Source organism: Sminthopsis crassicaudata, chromosome 4 (assembly GCF_048593235.1).
Source record: "Sminthopsis crassicaudata isolate SCR6 chromosome 4, ASM4859323v1, whole genome shotgun sequence".
Lineage (NCBI taxonomy): Eukaryota > Metazoa > Chordata > Mammalia > Dasyuromorphia > Dasyuridae > Sminthopsis > Sminthopsis crassicaudata.
The window spans coordinates 336,730,942-336,753,406 of record NC_133620.1 but is presented as its reverse complement, the minus strand read 5'-3'; the positions used below and the strand labels follow the sequence as shown (position 1 = coordinate 336,753,406).

Sequence of the window (22,465 nt, the reverse complement as noted above, 5' to 3'; positions counted from 1 at the left end):
ACAGTCATGATGTGTATTGCTCTCCTGCTTCTGTTTATATCCTACTAAAGCTTACTTTGCATCAGTCCATGTCTTTCTTTCCTTATCTCTTCATTATGTTCATCATTTTTAGGAGCTCATTAATGTGCAGGCATTTTCATATACCACACAATTTGTTTGGATGAACACCATCTTTGTTTCTAGCTCTTTGCTAATGATAGTTTATCTTTTAAACACACCAAAGGAAGAACAAATGGAACAGAAATGTTTGAGAAAACTGTTCCACAAGATTACTCTTATTTGCCTTTCCTTACCAACACTGCTTCAGGCTCTTTGGGTCTAGGGATTGGCCCAAATTCTGTTTTCAGAAATCTATAGAAACATGTATCAAGCCATTCTCCAATTGGTAAATGGTCAAAAGATAGGAACAAACAGTTTTCAGATGAAATTGAAACCATTTCTAGTCATATGAAAAAAGTGCTCCAAATCACTATTGATCAGAAAATTCTGAGATACCACTACACCCCTCTCAGATTGGCTAAGATGACAGGAAAAGATAATGATGAAATGTTGGAGGGGATGTGGGAAACATTGTTGGTGGAGCTGTGAAAGAATCCAACCATTCTGGAGAGCAATCTGGAATTATGCCAAAAAGTTACCAAAGTGTGCATACCCTTTGATCCAGCAGTGCTACTACTGGGCTTATATCCCAAAGAGATCTTAAAGAAGGGAAAGGGACCTGTATGTGCAAGAATGTTTATGGCAGCCCTCTTTGTAGTGGCCAGAAACTGGAAAATGAAGGGATGCCCATCAATTGGAGAATGGCTGAATAAATTGTGGTATATGAATATTATGGAATATTATTGTTCTGTAAGAAATCATCACTAGGGGCAGCTAGGTGGCGCAGTGGATATCTCACGACACTTAACACTTCCTAGCTGTGTGACTCTGGGCAAGTTATTTAACCCCAATTACCTCAGCAAAAAAAGAAAGGAAGGAAGGAAGGAACTAATGCTGAGTGAAGTGAGCAGAACCAAGAGATCATTGTACATGACAACAAGATTATAAGATGATTGAGGAGATCAATAGTTTTTGATTCCCAGGCTATGAGAAATGTTAAGGCAGATCCTGCCTTGCTGAGTTTACTCGGGGGACAGCCCCTTATTCCAGACCTCCATTTTTATCTGAAGAACATCTCCCGGCATCAGTAAAATTTATGGAGCATTTTCATTGACTACACTTTTTTTAAATTTCATCTCTCAAGGATACACACACTAATCAGTACCTCTATGAATGACCACGTGTTTTTTTTAGAAAAACTGGTTTCTTTTCAAATAAATGACAAAACAGAAAGCAAAACAAATTCGTAGGACTTGGTAACTTCATACCATGTCTCTGCCTTCCCTAGGCTGTGAGGGAAGGAGAGATCACAAGACATGGGGCTGTCCCTCTGAGTAAACTCAGGAAAACAGGATCTGCCTAAGCATTTCTCATGGCCTGAGAATTGAAAACTATTGATCTCACTGGTACGGCTGTGGTTTCGTTTCAGTGTTGATGAACACTATGCTTTCCTGATCTTCCAGTACAGCTTCCCAAGTTACCTCCTGCTCTTTTGATTCACCATTCAGATCCCTTTTGTGATCCAGGGCTGTGCCTGTTTGTTTCTTTTCCCTCAGGAGAGAAAGTCTCACTGGTCAGTCATAGCCCACTGTTGTTAGTCTATGTGAGGGTTCACTTTGGCTGAAGAGAAAAATAACACGATGATTTCTGGCCTGCCCCTTAAGTAACCATCTCCATTGACATATATCTCCTTGAAGTCCAAAAGGGCACTATAATTGCAAAGCAGTGTAGTGTTCTTGTGTCAAAGCATTTCAAAGGATGTGCTAGGGAAGAAATATCTCTTCTTTGAATTTGTTTAAGTTACTGTTGGTGAAATAATTCTACTGCAGTCCAGAAATTAAAGAAGTAAAACGTTAGGTTTTATTATGTTTATGTTTAAGGACAGACTCAGGATTCAAAAATAGATAATTTATCCTGAACAAAGATTAGGATTTTAACAAGACTTTTTATAGACAAAATTACATGAGAAAAATGATTATTTTTCATATTGCAATCTCAGATATCCCCTTAAGCCATAGAAGATAAAAAAGATACATAATCCCATGCCTCCCTCAATGTTACAAACATTAAACAAATTTAGTTAAGCCAAATCGTAATCTCATAATTCCCTAAAGGAAACAAACCTAGTTAAACAGATTCTAGAGGTAAACCAAGTCAGATTCTAGATTAAATTTCATTTAACAGTTTCACAAGGCTCTGATTGAGGAGAAAGGTGTTTATATGTTACAAAGATAAACTAGGAATCAACTACAGTCTGGATCCTTCTTCAAATAACTTTATCACTTTAGGAGGATCAAACGCCCCTTTACTTCTATCTCAGCAATATCAAATAGTTTTTAACTTCATTTCATGAATGAAGTTTTAGTCAGGTGAGGTCAATATTAACAGAAGACAGTTTTAGTTTATCAAAAGATGCAAAAGAAATGGCCCTAAGCCCCAAATGATAAAAAGTAATGAAAATTTAAAAGTTGTTTTGACCTAAAGGAAGAAAATGCCTTTTTTTCTTATAATAAAGATAAAGCAAATTTATTTGATAATGAAAATTATTTTACAAATGTGAAAATATAACAGAATTAATACATATCTGCATGCTTTGGTTTTTGTGTGTATGTGTTTTTTTTTTTTTTACTAAGCTTTTTATTTAGAGAACATATACATGGGTAATTTTTCAACATTGACCCTTGCAAAATCTTCTGTTCCAACTTTTCCCCTCCTCTCCACCCCCTCCTTTAGATGGCAGGTAGTCCAATACATTTTAAATATGTTAAAGCATATATTAAATCCAATATGTGTATACATATTTATACAGTTATTTTGCTACACAAGAAAAATCAAATCTAGAAAAAAAGAAAAAACTTGAGAAGGAAAACAAAAATGCAAGCAAGCAATGACAGAAAGAGTAGACATGCTATGTTGTGGTTCATACTCATTTCCCATAGTTCTCTCTCTAGGTGAAGCTGGTTCTCTTCATTACTGAACAAGTGAAACTGGTTTGAATCGTCTCATTGTTGAAGAGAGGCATCTATCAGAGCTGATCATTGTATAATCTTGTTGTTGCCATGTATCACGATCTCCTGGTTCTACTCATTTCATTTAGCATCAATTCAAGTAAGTCTCTCCAGGCCTCTCTGAAATCATCCTGCTGGTTATTTCTTACGGAAATATATTCCATAATATACTATAATTTATTCAGACATTCTCCAATTGATGGGTATCCACTTAGTTTCCAGTTTCTAGCCACTATGAAAAGCCACAAACATTTTTGACATGTGGGTCCCTTTCTTTCTTTAAGATCTCTTTGGGATATAAACACAGTAGAAACACTGCTGGATCAAAGGGAATGCACAGTTTGATAACTTTTTGAGCATTGTTCCAGATTGCTCTCCAGAATGGTTGAATCCATTCACAGTTCCACCAACAATGCATCAGTATCCCAGTTTTTCCATATCCCCTCCAACATTTCATCATTATCTTTTCCTGTCATCTTAGCCAATCTGAGAGGGGTGTAGTGTATCTCAGAATTGTCTTAATTTGCATTTCTCTGATCAATAGTGAGCACCTTTTCATATGACTGGAAATAGTTTCAATTTCTTCATCTGAAAATTGTTCATATCCTTTGACCATTTGTCAATTGAAGAATGGCTTGATTTCTTATAAATTTGAGTCAGTTCTCTATATAATTTGGAAATGAGGCCTTTATCAGAACCTTTAACTGTAAAAATATTTTCCCTTCTTTTTTATTGCTTCCCTTTCTAATCTTGTTTGCATTAGTTTTGTTTGTACAAAAACTTTTTAACTTAATATAATAAAAATTTTCTATTTTGTGATCAGTAATGAATGCTAGTTCTTCTTTGGTCATAAACTCCTTTCTATTTCACAGATCTGAGAGACTATCCTCTGTTCCTCTAATTTATTTATGATCTGGTTCTTTATGCCTAAGTCATGAACCCATTTTGACCTTATCTTTGTGTATGATGTTAAGTATGGCTCAATGACTAGTTTCTGCCATACTGGTTTACAATTTTCCCAGCAGTTTTTGTCAAATAGTGAGTTCTTACCCTAAAAACTGGGGTCTTTGGGTTTGCTATAGTTATTGACTGTTTTGCCCTGTTAAACTTATCCTGATCAACTTGTTATTTTGTGACATGTAATTTGTTAGGAAAATGTTCTGGATATTTCCCCTGTGCCCCCTGCCTGGAAATGCATTTGGAATTCCTGGTTGCCTTCAAGATTCAATTCAGGCACGAGAACTTTCTGGATCCCCTTAACTGCTACTTACTTTCCTTACCACTCTCCCCACCCTCCCTCACCATTTCCTTGGGTCTGTACTCTATGTGCACGTCTCTCCCGTTTAATGAAAGCTCTCTGGGGCTAGGGAAGGTTTGCATCTTCTGCCAGAAAGGGACGGGGACAGCTAACCTTTGTCTCCGGGCCTGAGTAACCACGCAGCCAAGGTCAGAATAACACCGCCCCAGAGTGCAAGTCAGAACAACCGGACAGGAACTACGGGGAGGAAGAGGAGCCACACAGGAGCTTAGAGCGGGCTCTGGGCGGGGGCAAAGCCGGGACGAGACCGATAGGAAGTGGGTGGGGAATGGAAAGGTTAAAAGCGAGACTGGCAGAAGAGAGGTTGGGTCTGGCGGGGCGGCTGCTGCGGACTCCGGGCGCGGAGGCTGAGAGCCGCGGAAAGCAGGCCGGGCAAGCTCTACTTCTCCACTCTGACTCCTCCCCCCACCCCCACCTCGGGGAGAGGGGAGATCCCAGCATCCAGGCCTAAGATTCAAAGGAGGGAGGATCCCAGTTTAATAAGAGTCTATCTTCCCGCAGCGGCCAGGGACTTCCCGGCCCAGGAGCCGCCCTGGCTCCAGCCACAGAATGGCCTCCTTGCCTCTGGAGGAGAAGCTGCTCTGTGCCATCTGCCTGGAGCTGTACCGAGAGGCGGTCACTCTGCCCTGCGGCCACAACTTCTGCCGCGCGTGCATCGCAGACCACTGGAGCCGGCAGGAGGTGGACTGCCCCCAGTGCCGCACCCCGTTCGCGCAGCGGCCCGCGCTGCACAAGAACGGGGCTCTGTGCGACGTGGTGGAGACCCTGCGGGCGGCCGAGTGGCCCGTGGCAGCGGGGGAGCCCGGGCCCGGCCCGACGTCCGCAGCCCGCTGCCCCCGGCACGGCCGGGCCCTGGAGCTCTACTGCCGGACCGAGAAGCAGTGCATCTGCTGCGCCTGCACTGTGGACCAGTGCCAGGGCCACCAGCGCGTCCTGCCCGCCGCGGAGCGCAAGGAGCGGCAGGTGAGGGCCGGAAGCCGGGGGGAGGGGGCGCCGGGCTTGGAGTCCGCGGGACCCGCGTTCCAATCCCGAGGCGGGCACTCGGCTCGCGGTGTGGTTCTGGCGAGTAACGTAGCCGGGCTCCGCCTCCGTAATCTCATCTGTGAAATGGCCATGATAATGCCCCCACCCACACCGATGTAATCACGTGAAATCTAACACGTATAAACATCATCCCTTAGTATGGCCCAATTTACCATTTATAAAGATATCAATCTGGAAGGTAAAGACCCTTGGAGTTTCTGGCTTGAACATACAACTTTTGCCATTTACACTTACTCAAAGCCATCCAAATCTAAACAATGAGCCACATAGTCAGTGATTATGAAAAGTATCGGAAAGCTTTTGAGCAGGAGAGGGAATGAATGGTGAGTCCGGGAATACCAAGTTAGTGTTTCCTTTTCTGTTTTGTTGCCTCTAAAACAGGGATGGGGAAAGTTATTTTTTTCCAAGGACACTTGGATATTTATAATAGCATTTAAAGGGTGTATAAAATTATCTACCTATGAAACTTGCTTTGATCTCCACAATAAATCTAAGGGATAGAAATGGTAGGGATTATTATTCCCATTTAACAGATGGAGACCCAGAGGAGGACATGAAATAACTTAGGTCACACTGAATAAATGGTAAAGTTCTATGGCAGAACTCAGGTCTTCTGATTCCCATACTGGTACCTGGTGTGATATTGGCTTGCTTACTGATCTAATGGATATCATTAGAAACAGCTGGAAGAACAGCTGGAAGAAAACTGGAGGCAGTCAGTCCAGACTGAAGAAAAACTTCAAGAGCTGCAACAGAAGAGTAATGAGATCCAGGTAACGTAGCCCTTCCTGACACCTCCACAATCACTATCCTTCACATTGGGGAAAGAAAAGAAAGTTTTATTTTTAATTATGAGTATGACAATCACGGACATTTCCTTATGCAGAGAGCAGAAAAAGGTGATTACCTTTGATACCTTATACAGCTTATGTTTATTTAAAATGTAGATTAAATTTAATACCATCCTTCTAACTCTGCCCTGCTTGTCCATTTCCCCTTTAGAAACTCTTTCTGTTCCTTTCATTGTATTTTTTACTTTGTTTCACTTACAGTCTTTTTTTCTTTCTTGTTATCATCACTACCTCCTCAGTTCTCTCCCTTCAAAAAACAGAACTTCCCCTTTTTTATACATTACCTTAATATTTAGTATTACTGTGCTGTAAGAAATAACGTATGTGATAAATAGAGAAAAGCATGGAAAAATCCACATGAAATGTTATCGTGAAATAAGCAGAGATAAGAAAACAACATACACAGATAATACGTTGTAAATAGAAAGAACTACACACCCAAGATTCAAAACTGATTGTAACAAATTATAAAAATCAAGATTAATTTAAGTGAAGAATATAAGAAGACGTCTGCAACTCAGCCCTTCATGGAAGTGGAATGTCCTCAGATATTATACATTGTACATGTTTTCATACTTTTTCATTGGTACATATAAGTTGCTCTGGGGTTTTGGGAGGGTTTTTTGTCTCTTTTAAAAATACTTTTTGATATATAGGATGGTTTCTGAGAGGGATAAAAAGAAAGATACTGAAGATCACCATTACTACTTGTGTTTATTACTGAAAAGCCTCCCTTGTAACAAATAAATATAAGCAAATAAAACAAATCTTACATCTCTCTTCCCTCACCTTTCTGCTAAGAAGTAGAAAACTAACTTCATCATTGGTTCTCTGGAATAGTGACTGATCGTTGTATCAATTGTAGATCTTAAGTCATATTTATTTTCTTTTTTTTTTTTTTTTTTTTTTTATAATTATAACATTTTTTGACAGTACATATGCATGGGTAATTTTTTACATCATTATCCCTTGCACTTACTTCTATTCAGATTTTTTTCCCTTCCTCCCCCAACCCCCTCCCCCAGATGGCAAGCAGTCTTATATATGTTAAATATATTACAGTATAATTTAGATACAATATATGTGTGTAGAACCGAATTTTTTGTTGCACAGGAAGAATTGGATTCAGAAGGTAAAAATAACAGTTTACATTCATTTCCCAGTGCATATTTATTTTCTTTAGCACAGTCCCTATTGATTATCAAATTACATGTTATCCATTTTGTGTATCTAATTTTTCCTTCTGATTTTCAATCAATGTCAGAGAATTTGGATACTTGCTTCTTTTTGCAGAGTAATTGAGATTTGACATTAGTCATGTTGTGAAAGAAGAATCAGAACAACAGGGAAAAAAGCCACAAAAAGAAAAAAAAAAAAGTGAAAATGGTGTGCTTTGATTTGCAATTAAATTCCCTTAAAATCCACACATTTCTCTGGATGTGGATAGCATTTTCCACCTTGGATATTTTAGAATAGTCTTTTATCATTGCATTGTTGAAGAGAGCTAAGTCTATCAGACTTCATCTTCACATAGTGTTGCTGTTACTGTGTGTAGTATTTTCCAAGTTCTGTTCCTTTCACTCAGTTCATATAAATCCAGGATTTTCTGAAGTCCACCTGCTCATCATTTCTTCTACACCAATAGTATTCCATTACACCCATATACTACAACTTATTCAGCCATTCCCCAATTGATAGGCATCCCCCTAATTTCTAATTCTTTGTTACCACTTTTTAAAAAGAGCTGCTACATAAACATTTCTCCCCTCCTTCATAGTTGGTAAAATAAGTCACAAGCATCTTCTTAACCCTTGCAGTCCCTGCTTTAACTAATAAGTAGTTCTCTGTCTGCTTTCATAGTCTACTTTCTCATAGAAAAGGATGATATCCAAGTAGTCTGGTTTAGTGGAAAGAACTCTCTCAAGAGATTCAGTGAGTTCAATTCCTAACCTCATAAAATCATAGCTTTAGATTATCATAAACGATAATCCAGTCCACCCTCTACCCTCCTGTTAAAGAAGCAGCTGAGCAGTACCTCGGTTAAAGAACTGGACTTAGAATCAGGAAGACCTGAATTCAAGTGCTCCTTCACACAATTGCTAGTTCTGTGATCCTGGCCAAGATACTTTGCCTCTGCTTCAGTGTCTACACCTGGAAAATGGGAATAATAATACCTCCCAGGGTAGTTGTAAAGATCAAATGAGATAATATGTATAAAATGCTTTATAAACCTTCAAGGTGTATATAGATCCTACCAATTATTGTTAAAAAAAAAAAAAAAAAAAAAAAAAGAGCCCCTGAGTGGGGAAGTAAGTTACAAAAGATCACAGATAAGTAGCAGAGTCAAAATGTGAACTCTCGGATCTCTTGATTTCCAATAGATTTCTCTTCGAACTTTACCATATTATCTCCAAGCCTCAGTTTCCTCAGCTGTAAAATAAAAATAATTATACCCCTATAGGGTTGTTATGAGGAAAGCACTGTGCAAATCTTATAGGTATAAGGATAAAGTATTTAATTCACCAGACAGGACAGGAGCTTGTGTCCCCTAGATGCTGAATCCCTGGACAAATCTTCCAGTCTCTGTTCCACTTCCCCCAAGGTTGACCCCACTCTGTTTCTTGCACCACTGTTGACGCTGTCCACCCCGTGCCCACTTCCATTGTCCCTAACCCGAGCCTCCTCCTCTGCTCACCCAGGACTCAGCCCACATTCTGGCCCAGGCGGTCTCCAATAAAGTCACTGTTCTGCTTCGGGTCCTTGAAACACAGCGGGATACAGCCCTGCAGAACATTGAGCAGGAAAAGACAGCCTCGCTGGCACAAGCTGGGGTGGTCATGCAGGGCCTTCAGACCCACCTGGAACACCTGGCGCAGCACATCCAGCAGATCCAAGAGCTGCAGTCCTGTCCCGATGACCTGAACTTCCTACAGGTACCCAGAACTGGAGTGGGGAGGTAGGGGGAGGGGAGAGGCAGTGATACCCTAGGTGAAAGTGAAGAGGGCCTGGAGGAGGGAAGGAATCCTTCCTTCCTGAGTGACTGGACAGGCCTTATGATTTTCGGTCCCCTGTCCCCAATGGTTCAGAGGTCCCTACTTCTGATACCCCCTGAGCCTTTGGCCCCAGTGCCTTCACTGAAATGGGATGAAGATTCTGATCAGTTGAATAAGCTGAAGAGGACACTGGACCAAATCTGTCAACTCCTGCTGAAGGATGAGATTGGTGCTGTGAGTCTTGGAGATGCTGAGCCCGGCCTCAAGGGTAAGGCTGACCTTCCACTCTGAATGGCCATTAATAATGGCCCTCCTCTTAACATATATTGGTTTACATGCCATGGGGGGAGGGGGGAGGAATGAGGGGAAAATTAGAAAACAAGGTTTATCAAGGGTCAGTGTTGAAAAAATTATCCTTGCATATGTTTTAAAAATAAAAAACTTCAATTAAAAAAAATAATAATGTCCCTCCTCCCTCCCAGTCTGGGATTGGCTGTCCCTGACCCTGGTTTCCTATTGCCCAGCCTCAGGCCACGTTGAATGGTTCAAGGGCAAGTAGAGGATCTCTCAAGAAAAGGGGGCCAGCCTCCCTCCACCAGGCCCCCTCCTCTAATTTTAGAGCACCGAGAGCCTAAGACCAATTCCCTGGAACCAATTCCACGACCGGTGTGCAGTCTGAGGAAGAAACTTTCACAGAGTAAGCTGTGCCATGTATGTGTGAGTGAGTGAGTGCATAGGTATAGGGGTCCTTCAAGTACTGCCCAGGTGCACATGTGGCTGTGCTGGTTAGGCTTCGGGCCTTGGGATGGGGTGAGCCTTGGCAGAGCAGGGAAGTCAGCCCTCGGTGGTGCCATGAGCTCTCACCTCAGGCATACTTCTCTTCTCACAGATTATCGAAACCTCACCTTTGACCCCTCCACTGCTAATCACTACTTCCACCTTTCCGACCAAGACCAACGGGTAAAACATGGCTTCAAGTCCCAGCACATCCCCCAGCCTGGGAGGTTTCAGCTCTGGCAAGTGCTGTGTGCCCAGGGCTTTGAGGCAGGAAAGCACTACTGGGAAGTGAAAGTGTCTGACCATTCAGTGACCCTAGGCGTCACCTACCCTGGGCTCACCTGGCAAAAGCAGCTCACACAGACAGACAACATTGGGAGAAATCCTTGTTCCTGGGGGCTTCGGGTGCAGGAGAAGGGCTACGAAGCCTGGCACAATGGAGAGGCCCAACAGCTTCCAGGCAAACCTGGAAACCTCTTTGGAATGGAGTTGGATCTGCCCCTTGGACGTCTCTCTTTCTATAGCTTGGAGCCTCGGGCCCAGCTCCTACATGTCTTCAATACCTTCTTCACCCAGCCCCTCTACCCTGTCTTCTGGCTCTGTGAAGGTAGAACCATCACCCTCTGTCATCTGCCTGGCGCCAAACCTTATTCTGGGCCCCAGGGAGAGGTACTTAGTCCCAGCTGACCAATGTCTAAAGAGGATGGGGGAGCCCAGATAAATGACAATTCTGTTAAAAGATGCCGAGGGGAGCTGAAGATGCCAGGTCCCAGGACCTTGCTCTTTTGTTTTCCCCACTTAATAGCATTTTATTTTTTTCCAATTACCTGTAAAGATAGTTTTCAACATTTATTTTTATAAGATTTTGAGTTAGAAATTTTTTCCCTCCCTAAGACAGAAAACAATCTTATAGGTTTTACATCCACAATTATGTTAAACATTTACTCATTAGTCATGTGAAAGAAAAAACAAAAGGGAAAAGCCTCAGAACCCCCTCACTCTCAAAAAGCTAACTAGTTATAGTAGTATGCTTTGATCTGCATTCAGATTCTTTCTCTGAATGTGGACAGCGCTTTCATTATAAGTCTCTTGGAATTGTTTTGTATGACTGAATTGTTGAAAAGAGCCAAGTCTGTCAAAGTTGATCATTGCACAATGTTACTGTTACTGTATACAATGTTCTCCTGGTTATGTTTACTTCACTCAGCATCAGTTCATATAAGTCTCTCCAGGCCTCTCTAAAATCCTCCTCCTGATCATTTCTTAAAGAATGATAATATTCCATAACATTCATATATCATTATTCAGCAGTTTCCAATTCTTTGCCACCACAAAAAAAAAAGCTGCTATAAATATTTTTGAATATGTCGGTCCTTTTCCCTTTATTATGATCTCTTTGAAATACAAACCTAATAGTGGTATTGATGGATCAAAGGGTATAGTATTTTATATATAACATAGTATTTTATATCTAAAGAGTATATTTTTAAATAGTATTTTATTTTTTCCAAATAATTCATCTTTGTAAAACTTTGTGTTCCAAATTTTTCTCCTCCTCTTCTCCCCTCCCCTTCCCAAGACAGCAAGCAATCCAATATAAATTAAATATGTGCAAATCTTTGAAACATATTTCCACTTGTCATGCTAGGGGGAAAAAAACCAAGCAAACAAACAACAATAAAAAAAAAGATGAAAATATTATGCTTTAATGCACAGTCAGTCTCCATAGTTCTTTCTCTGAAAGTGAATAGCACTTTCCATCACTAGTCTGTTGGAATTGCATGGTTCCAAATTGTTCTCCAGAATAGTTGGACCAGTTCACAACTCCACCAACAATGTATTAGTGTTCCATTTTTCCCACAGCTTCTCCAATATTATCATTTTCCTTTTCTGTTACCAATCTGATGGTGTGAGGTGATACCTAAGAGTTGTTTAATTTGCATTTAATTTATTCTAATAGAATATTTTTTCCTTTTTTTCCTCAATAGTATTTTATTTTTCCAAATATATGTAAATATATTTTTGTATTTCAACATTCATTTTTGTAAAACTTTGTGTTCCACATTTTTCTCCCTCTTTCCCGCATCATTCCCCTTCCTAAGATTATAAAATACTGTTTAATACTTAACCCTGGACAGTCACTTCATTTTTTAAGGCCCTGGTGTTATTTGGTATTTTATATTGCCAGTCTCTCCTAATTCCTAGGGCATCAGAAAACCTCTGGCCATTGACCTTTGCAGTGTCAAGTAATTCTACCTGGCTGCTGTTTCTGAGGCCTTCAGAGGTCTCTGGCTATGATTTCTTGAATTATAGTTTAATAACCAATAGCTTGCTCAAGGATAGCCATGGGAAAACTTAAAAGTTTTGGGTTTTGTTTTTTTTTAGCCTTGCTCACATAATGCCCTGATCTGTTAACTCCCCAATAAACACCTGGTCTGTGAGATACCAGTGTATTCACTATCAAGCTCCATGCCCCTCTTGGCTATGCAACTCCTTGCTCAACTACCCCAGGATAAAGAGCTCTACCTCCTGCCAGTAGTAGGCTTAAAGGGTCTGTGAGGTCACACACGGCCAATCAGAGAGGAAGCTGTCTCCCATTAAGAAGCTATCTCAATATGACAAGAGTCCTGTCCATGGGGTAGTCCCTAGCCACAGAAATTACTTTCCTGCTGCTCAAACCTTCTGTTGTGCTGTGCTGGCCCATTTAAAGGACCATTACAGCAAATAATATAATATAGGTTAAATCTGTGCTATCCTTTTAAATATACTTCAATATTTGTCATGTTATATAAGAAAAATCAAACCAAAAGGGAAAAAAAACCATGAGAAAGAAAAAAAAAAAACAAAAAGGTGAAAATATTATGCTTCAATCCACATTCAGTCTCCATAGATCTCTCTCCATCCCAAGTCTATTGGAACTGCTTTGAATCACCACATTATTGAGAAGAGCCAAGTCCACCTTGTTACTGTGTAAGATGTTCTGATTCTGCTCATTTCTCCCAGGATCAGTTCATGTGAGTCTTTCCAGGCATCTCTGGAATTATCTTGCTAATCGTTTTTTGTTTACATTGCAATATATACAATCACATTCTATTACTTTCACATACCTTAACTTATTCAGCCATTTCCCAATTGATGGTCAACTGCTCAATTTCTAGTTCTTTACCTCTACAAAAAGATCTGTAAAGATTTTTTCATGTGATTATCAATACCTTTAATTTCTTCATTTAAAAACTGCCTGTTCTTTGACCACTGATCAATTTGGAAATGACTTGTGTTCTTATAAATTTGACTTAATTCTTTATATATTTGTTAAATGAGGCCTTTATTGGCAGCTAGGTGGCGCAGTGGATAGATCGCCAGCCCTGAAGTCAGGAGGACCTGAGTTCAAATTTGACTTCAGACACTTAACCTGTCCCAGCTGTGTGACCCTGGGCAAGTCACTTAACCCCAGTTGCTCCAGAAAAACAAACAAACAAATAAATAATAAATGAATAAACATACAAACAAACCAACAAATAAATAAGGCTTTTATGAGAAACACTGGATGCAAAAATTGTTCCCCAGATTAGAAGGAAAGCAGAAAGCTGGGAAACAATGTTTATTCCCCATTTTCCTGCTTTTCAGAAAATGATAGGCAAACCCTCAGTTTCTCCATTAGTGATACCTGGATATTTGTTTCTACCCCAAGGCTTCTTCCTCAGCACACTGGTTACCTGAATATTAGAAACAACCAGATCCAGTCCCTGGAGCACAGAAAAGGCTTACTCCAAGCTTGAACAGTCTTAGAAAGATGGAAAATAGTTCAAATATATGTCCTCTCTGGCTGCTTTGTATTCCAGAATGGATTGTTGTTGCCTTTAATAGGATGATAGGGACAGCCACAGGAGAATAAGATATGGGGACTGCAAGGAGACAGTCAACCTCATAAACTAATCAGTATATAGAGTTGGGAGCTCTTTATTTTACAGAGAAGGAAACTGAGGAGCAAATTTCCTGAAGTCACCCAGTCTCAGTTGCAGAGCTGTGAAATGGGTGCAGAATGGAGGAAGTACCTTCCAGAGCTAGTATATATACACATTAAAAATGTTTACATACAAGTTTAGGGATTACTACAGTAACTTCAAAATTGAGAATTCAGCTATTGAAGTATCAAGAGTTGGGATTCTTAAACTGAGAGTCTGTGAATTTTTAAGGGATTTTATTTTGATAAAATTTTTTAAACTTTTAAAAACTGTTTCCATTATAATCCTATGTGTTTTATTTTTGCATTAAAAAAAAAAAAATTCTTCCAGGGGCAGCTAGGGTAGAGCACAGGCCTGAATTCAGATTAGGCCTCAGACACTTAATATTTCCTATCTGTGTGAGCTTGAACAAGTCACTTATAATGCTAATTGACTCACTAAAAAAAATAATAATAAAAAAAAATAAAAATGAGCAAAACTTTCAAAAAGAGATCCATTAGCTTCACCAGTTTGCTCAAGAGGTTTCTATCACAAAAATAGTCTCTCTAAGAGAAAAAAAAGCAATCGTAATCTCTGCAGAGAGAGTACAGAGTAAGGATTTGGGTGAGGGTGAGGAATTTTCTGGAGGAGGGAATCCGAGATCCAGACATTGCATCCCATCTCCAGGTTATAGTGAGTTATTTGGACAAGTCAAGTAGGATGGAATGGGAAGGATGCCCTTTTCCAGAAGCTCCACCATGAATGTTCCTTCTGGAGAACCACAGGAAAAAATGCAAGTCCGGGGCAGGCTGTATAGGACCCTATGAAAGATTTATCAGGTTGTTGGAAGGTTGCCTTTATGGTAACCCTGAAATGAGTTCTTTCTAAAAAGAAACACTGAATAATTCATGTGTTTTCAATCTCTACTGATGAGCTCCTATGAGTCCTTTCTGTTCCGGGGGAAACAAAGGATGTCCTGTTTTTCCCCCATCCCCCCAAACCAAACTTTTACACGGTAGCATATAACCCCAAAAAGTCAATATAGTGCAAACAGTGTGAGTTAATCATTGCAGTGAAGTGGAGAGAACGGGAGATGGGTCTAGGTGGGATGTACCCAGAGGCTGATGCTGGAAGGTGTGTGCAGGAGCACCCTGCCTTGCCCCATGTGGTGTGGCCAGGTGTCTACCTGCTTCCTTTAGCCCTGTGGACCTCAACCAGCTTCCTTAGGGATCAGCTGTGACTCTCCCATGGTCTGGCTTTGCTTCTTTATGCCTACCAGTATTGGGTGAGGGAAAGATGAGCCATAAGAGCTAGGGGCTGTCTGGGCTCAAACAGACACTTAAATTCGAAGTTATGATGGGGTAAAAAGGAGGAGAGCTCCTCAGCTAGTTTTAGAGGTGAGAACAAAAAACAAGGAACAGCTAACATGGGATATATGCCAACTGTCTGGTAACTGCCAGGAGAATGACCTTGTGTGGTCCTCTCAAAGGAGGAATCCAAGACTGGTTCTTCTGTTTTCCAGTTTGTGAAATGCTAACTCAGATTTCACAGGGGAGAGGGAATAAAATCATGCAATTCACAAAGACCCTAACAAGGGAATTAAAGTCTTATTTATTAATGAGGCTATGTATAAACTTGCATAACAATTAGCATTAATTCATTTGCATTTCTCAGAGGGAAAAAGGCTAGTGTTAGAGTTGCAAAATTCTATGATATAGGAACATATTCTCGTGCACACAAGAGATTCTAGAATAACGTTCTCGAAGACCATGACATCAGGGAGGTGATGCCATAACATGCAAGTGAATTGGATAGAAGTGAGGGAGGGGTGTGCAAAGTCACTTGTCTCACTCTCCCCTCCAGAAACATCAGAAATTATGGAAAACATCACAGAAATTTAAAGACTTTTTTTGGTGGTCTTACTCTTTTATTCCAGTTCCCTTGTCAACTGGTCAATAAGAATTTTTTAAGCACTTCTGTGTGTCAAGGGCATTCTGGTGGCACAAAGTGCCAGGTTCAGAATTAAGAAGAATCTTCCTCTGTGATCCTAGGCAAATATCACTTTATCCTGTTTGCCTCAGTTTCCTCATCTATAAAATAAATGGAGAAGGAAATGACAAACCACTCCAGTATCTTTGTTTTTGTTTGTTTTTTTTTTTTTTTTTTTTTTTTTTTAAAGCTATGAGGTTAAGTGACTTGCTTAAGGTCACTCAGCTAGTAAGTACCTGAGCCTGGTCCTTCTGGTACTCTATCCAATAAGCCACCTAGCTGTCTCTCTGAATCTGACAAGAAAACCCTGAATGGAGTCACAAAGAATTGGACTCAACTGGACAACAAAAAATCTATGCCAGGCATAAATGCTGGGATACAAAGAAAGGCAAAGCATAATCCCTGTATTTCTTGCCTTCTCAATGGATGGGTGAGGAGGGTAGAGGGAGGGAGAGAATTTGCAACTGAAAATAAACTTGAAAAAAAGGATAGACCTTGCCCTCAGTAAATTCATAATCTAATAGAGGAGAAAACATGCAAATAAGTACAAACTGGGATAAATAAGAAATAATAAATGTTTATTGATTGATTGAAATAATCAACGTAGGAAACAAACTAAAATTAAGAAGGACTGGGAAAGACTTCCTGTGAAAAATGAGATTTTAGAGGACAATTGAAGGAAGCCAAGATGAGGAAAGAGACTTTCAGGTGGGGGTATAGCTAGAGAAAATAACCCAAAGCTAAGAGATGGAGTATTTTCTTCACAAATAGAAGTATGAATGTATAAGATATAAAAAGATGAATGATATGAAGTGGAGGGGGACTCAAAGCTATGGAGGTTCCTATCACAGCCTTTCTGTTTCATTCACAGGGGACAGAAGCAACTCTTGTGTTATTAAGAATAGGAATTGTGGGGTGAAGTGGAGAATGGAGGGCATATGAGGTGAATGACACCCCAGGCAGGAGCTTATTGATGACTCATTCATCAACTTGCAAACATCTGGACCTGATGGCACTCTTTCCAATTTGGCGAATGAACTTGAAAGCTCATACTTGGAGGAAGCAGTCTCAAATTAGGAGCTGGAAGTCAGGAAAAGGTATTAGATTTTATGTCTGGAAAGCAAGAAAGTGATTCTGAGCTCTGAGGGTCTGGGACAGGGAACAGATAAAAAGGTTCAACTTTAAAGGCCACAATCAATTAGAATCTTACAGAATGGACCAGTTTACAGTTCATGAACTTAAAACTACATTAGAAAAAAGCTAGATTTATGAATAAGGATATTCCAGGCTTCTGATTGAAAGCAAAACCTAGGACATTATTTGTGTATCGTAATTGAGCTTTGAAAATAGCCTTTCCCTCCACTCCCAGAGTAAAAAGAATAGAGAAGTGAAGAAAGGAAAATGGATGAAACATACTCATTCTTTTTTTTCTCTCTATTATTTATTTTAATTTTTGTCATTATTTTTTTTCTAGTTATATGTAAAACAATTTTTTCCCCATTTGTTTTTGCTTTAAATTTTGAGTTCCAGATTCTCTCCCTTCTCCCTGCCTTCTCCAATTGAGAAAATCCATGGGAAGTTGTACACAACAAACATGCTCATTCTTATAATTGGGATGTTTGAAAATCAAATATACAAATATAGGGGGGCAGCTAGGTGGCGCAGTGGATAGAGCACCAGCCTTGAATTCAGGAGGACCCCAGTTCAAATCTGGTCTCAGACACTTAACACTTCCTAGCTGTGTGACCCTGGGCAAGTCACTTAACCCCAGCCTCAGGGAAAAGAAAAAGAAAAAAAAAACCAAATATACAAATATGAAAAAAAGGATAGAGATGTGCTTCAGAATCAAGAAGAATCTTCCTCTGTGATCCTAGGCAAGTCACTTTATCCTGTTTGCCTCAGTTTCCTCATCTGTAAAATAAATGGAGAAGGAAATGACAAACCACTCCAGTACCTTTGCTTTTTTTTTTTTTTTTTTTTTTCCTTAAGGCAATCAAGTTAAATGACTTGCTTAAAGTCACTCAGCTAGTAAGTATCTGAGCCTGGTCCTTCTGGTACTTTATCCAATAAGCCACCTAGCTGTCTCTGAATCTGCCAAGAAAACCCTGAATGGAGTCACAAAGAATTGGACTCAACTGGACAACAAAATTCTATGCCAGGTATAAGTGCTGTGATCTTGCCTTCTCAATGGATGGGTGAGGAGGGTATAGAGAAGGAGAGAATTTGCAACTGAAAATAATTAGATGAATTTCACTCACTCCTACCTGAAATAGATAAAGAAGGGTTGGACACAGAAAAAGTTTAGTGTGGAAATACATCAGATTCTATAGGAAGGGACAGGTAGGTAGAGCACAGGCCCTGGAATCAGTAGGACCTGAGTTCAAATGTGACCTCAGACACTTGCTAGCTGTGTGATTCTGGGCAAGTTACTTAACCCAGATTGGTCACAGCACCAGACCAAAAAAAAAAAAAAAAAAAAAAAGAAAAGAAAAAAAAGGCTCCAAGATAAAACAAGAATATTATAGGATGTTAGAAGAGCTGGGGGTTTTGGATAAGCTAAAAGGGAGCCAGCACTCCAACAACAGCAACAAAAGATTCAATAGTGAAACCAGTGGTGGATGTCTGCTAGAGGGAGAGGTGTTAAAAGAGAGGATAATATCTGAGAGCAATTGTGTATGCTAGTGAAAAAAAAATTCTCTAGGAGAAAAAACAATTGCAGGACACATACTTTGCATTGTTAACATTTTTCCCATCACTTTCAAAAGCTGATCTACTTGCTCCTTACACGAGATACTTTATCTTTTAATTCCTTGACCTATGTACAAATTACCCCCTTTCCCCAAGGCACCCGTCATACTTGGGAAGCTCTCATTTCTCACTTTTCCTGTTCAAAATTCCTAGCTCCCTTAAAGATATATCCTTACAGGTGACTTTATCTAATTTTCTATGGTTAGTACTGTCTACATCCCCATAAATGACTTCATATTTACTTCTTTTTTTTATTATTATAGCTTTTTATTTACCAGATATATGCATGGGTAATTTTTCAGCATTGACAGTTACAAAACTTTTTGTTCCAATTTTTCCCCTCTTCCCCCCCCCCATGGCAGGTTGACCAATACATGTTAAATATGTTAAAATATTCATATTTACTTCTTGCATTTAACACTGTAACAGTGAATTCTGGCTCCCAAACTGGGACATTTTTTATTGTATGACTCAAAGGTTGCCTTTCCACAGAAACTGTCACTGTATTAATTATCCCTGTATGAAATGCCTAAAACTCATAGACCCTTAATAAATGTTTGTAGAATTGAAGTGAAAGTTATTGTTAAATAGTATTTTCACCTTTTTTTTGTTTGCTTTTTTCCCCCTTTGGTCTGCTTTTTCTTGTACATGACAATATATAGAAATACATTTAGAAGGATTATACATGTTCAACCTATTTCGGATTGCTTGCTGTCTTGAAGACAGGGGAAGAGGGAAGGGAAGGAAAAAAAAATTGGAATACAGAGTCTTACAGAAATGAATGTTGAAAACTATATATGTATTTGGAAAAAATAAAATACTATTGGGGAAAATTTGTTTATTATTTATAAAATCATCCCTAGCACTCAGCACAATGTTTGGTACATGGTAGGAGCTTTTAAAAATGCTTTTTGATTTGATTTGGTGTAAGATTAATCTAGGTTCAGAATTCACATTCAACAGACAGCCTTAAAGAGGGTGGGTACAAGTTTATTACTGCTCAGAACCTTGATTTAAACAAAATTTAAGAAAAGAAGAAACATAGCATAAAAGTAATGCACAATTAACAAACATGGCAACCACCAAGACAATATAAGAAACAAACAGACAACATATAACATATATCATCACCACTACAACAAAGTGCCAGCGTCTGAATTCCAATAGCTGAGAGAACCCAGGTCTCCAGATTCTCAAGTGGGAGGCAATGTTAAGCAAGTGGTATCAAACCTCCTGAGTTCTCAAATTCCCTTTCCACTAAGGGGTTTTTATAGGCTGAGAACAAAAAAAAAAAAAAAAAGCACTATGCTAAATATTCTCATTTGATATTTGACCCTTGAAACAGAATAATCCCTTGGGGCAGCTAGGTGGCTCAGTGGATAGAGCACCAGCCTTGAATTCAGGAGGACCGGAGTTCAAATCTGGTCTCAAACACTTAACACTTCCTAGCTGTGTGACCCTGGGCAAGTCACTTAACCCCAGCCTCAAAAAATAAAAAATAATAAAAATAAATAAAAAAAATTTTAAAAGAAACAGAACAGTCCCCCTTATATATAGGGATATTTTATCACAAGAGATCCATCAAAGAAAATATTTGTTTATTCTTCTAGGAGAATTATGTTTATTCTAGGAACTATCCAGGCTTCCTAGGTAAATATAGGTCTACCATAAAATATATTCATTAATCAAAGCATCAGGAAGATGGTCAATCTTCCTAATGCTTCCTGAGATCTATTAGATAACTGGGGGCACATTCCAAAGTTCTCAGCAAACAAAATTACAAAACAGCATGCCTGAGACTCACTGGCATTCATCACTAAGATTCATCTCACTCCCTCTATCAAACTAAAAATCCCACTTGTTTTTTGACTTCTATGTAGAACTGACTGGAAATTTGAAGAGCAAAATTCCTTCACTTCTGTAACCTTCTAACTTGAGGCAGCTAGATGGTGTAACAGATAAAGCTCCCAGGGTCTGGAGTCAGGAAAACCACACTTCAAATCTGGCCTCAGACACTTATAAGTTGTTGTGAGCTTGGGAAGTTACTTAATTTGCCTTAGTTTTTCCATCTGTAAAATTAATATTAGCAACTTTCTGCTCAACATTATTGTGAAAATCAAATGAAATATTTGTAAAGCATTTAGCACATTGAAGGCACTAAATAAATGCTGTTTCTATATTTAACCTATATTGGATTATTTACTGTCTTGAAGGAGGACACAGAAGAGGGGGAGAGGAGGAAAATTTGTAAACACAAGGTGTTGCAGAGGTAAATGTTGAAAACTATCTTTGCATGTATTTGAAAAAATAAAATAGTATTTGATAAGGTCAAAAAAGATAGTTCAAGATAAAAATAATTAAAAGGAAATTCTTGTCTGAGGAGGGGTTAAAGGAGATAATTTGAGATACAAATGATTAAGAGAAATTCCTGTCTTATTTACAAATATCTCCGGAACCTCTTGGATAACATCTCTGTGCAAACATTGTTTTATGTATAAAAGGAAGTTCTAAAAATGGAATCCTTGCACTCGGTCTATACTGCCTTGTGCCCACCAACTGGCATCCCCTTGCCAGGCAGTTTGGCCTTTCTGGAGGCTAAATGCCTGTCTATCCCTTTACTATCAATAAAGACTTTGTTTTTACAGTATTGAGTAGCAAATTCATTCGCTACTGAACCTGCCCTTGCATTACTTTGGTAAAGAGAGAGAGGTAAATCAGACCACGAGAAGAGCTGATCCATCTCGGTTTAGAGCCTCCATTTTACTCCTCATCAATATTAATTTTTAAAAATCTTCAAAAAAGAAAAACAAATAAACAAATACTGTTTCCTTCCTTTTCTTCTTCCATCCTTCCCTTCCTCCTTTATTTTTTCCTTTCCTTTCTCCCTCTCTCCCTTCCTCCTTCCCTCCCTTCCTTCCTTTCTTCCTTCCCTTCCTTTCTTCTTCCCTTTCTTTCTCCCTCCCTCCCCTCTACCCTCCCTCCCTTCTTTCCTTCCTTCCTTCTTTTTAAATTTAACATCATCCACTTTTTCTGTTATCTCAACTGGCACCACCAATTACCATCGCCATGCCTGACTTTTTGGGTCATTCCTGATACATTTCTTCTTCCTGACTTAGACATGAATACGTTCTTTCCCCCTTAAGTTTTAGTTGACAAGAGGATGGGATTTTTAAAAAAATACTGAAAAGCTGAAAGGAAAAAAAAAAAAAAAAACAGAATTGGAGTTTACAGCATCATTATCTGAAGTTTCACTGTAAGTAAATGGCTTGCACCACACACATACTGGATATTCAATTCCCAGTGGGTTTTTTTTTTTCTTTCTTGGTATCAATGTCTAAGATGAATTAAATGAAGGGAATATAAAGATTTGCTCAGTTCACACTGTATTCCAAAGGGGGTATGGAGGGCCATCATAGTATCCCAGGGAGACAGTTCTAACAGTGGCAATGGATACCCAGTTTGGTATCACAGAAAAAACTGATGGACAGACTAGGTGAAATGCTGTATAGGAGACAGGCGACAGCTGTCCAAAGGCAAAGAAAGAGCAGGTGGGACTGGAGCCGACAAGAACAAAAAACAAGTGCAAGACAGCTATGCCCAGTCACATGCACTGATAACTCCCTTCCTGGGGTTTTCCCTCACTGAGGGCTTTAGTCAGCTCCCAAATTAAGATGCAAAGAGGCCGGTAGTTCCC

General features: G+C 39.5%; 1 protein-coding gene across 2 annotated transcripts; it reads left to right on the top strand.

Moving 5' to 3' along the window:
- The first annotated feature begins 4,676 nt into the window (after nt 1–4,676).
- TRIM65 (tripartite motif containing 65) lies at nt 4,677–12,939 on the top strand. 2 transcript variants are annotated; one of them, XM_074260766.1, is made up of 6 exons: nt 4,683–5,388; nt 6,147–6,242; nt 9,020–9,253; nt 9,407–9,581; nt 9,933–10,010; nt 10,203–12,939. In XM_074260766.1, exons 1-6 carry the CDS (start codon nt 4,975–4,977, stop codon nt 10,775–10,777), a joined length of 1,572 nt encoding a protein of 523 aa, XP_074116867.1. In that variant the 5' UTR covers nt 4,683–4,974; the 3' UTR covers nt 10,778–12,939. The 2 variants fall into 2 exon arrangements, with proteins under 2 accessions (XP_074116868.1, XP_074116867.1); XM_074260767.1 differs by lacking the exon at nt 9,933–10,010 and having other exon boundaries at nt 4,677–5,388.
- Nucleotides 12,940–22,465: the final 9,526 nt, after the last annotated feature.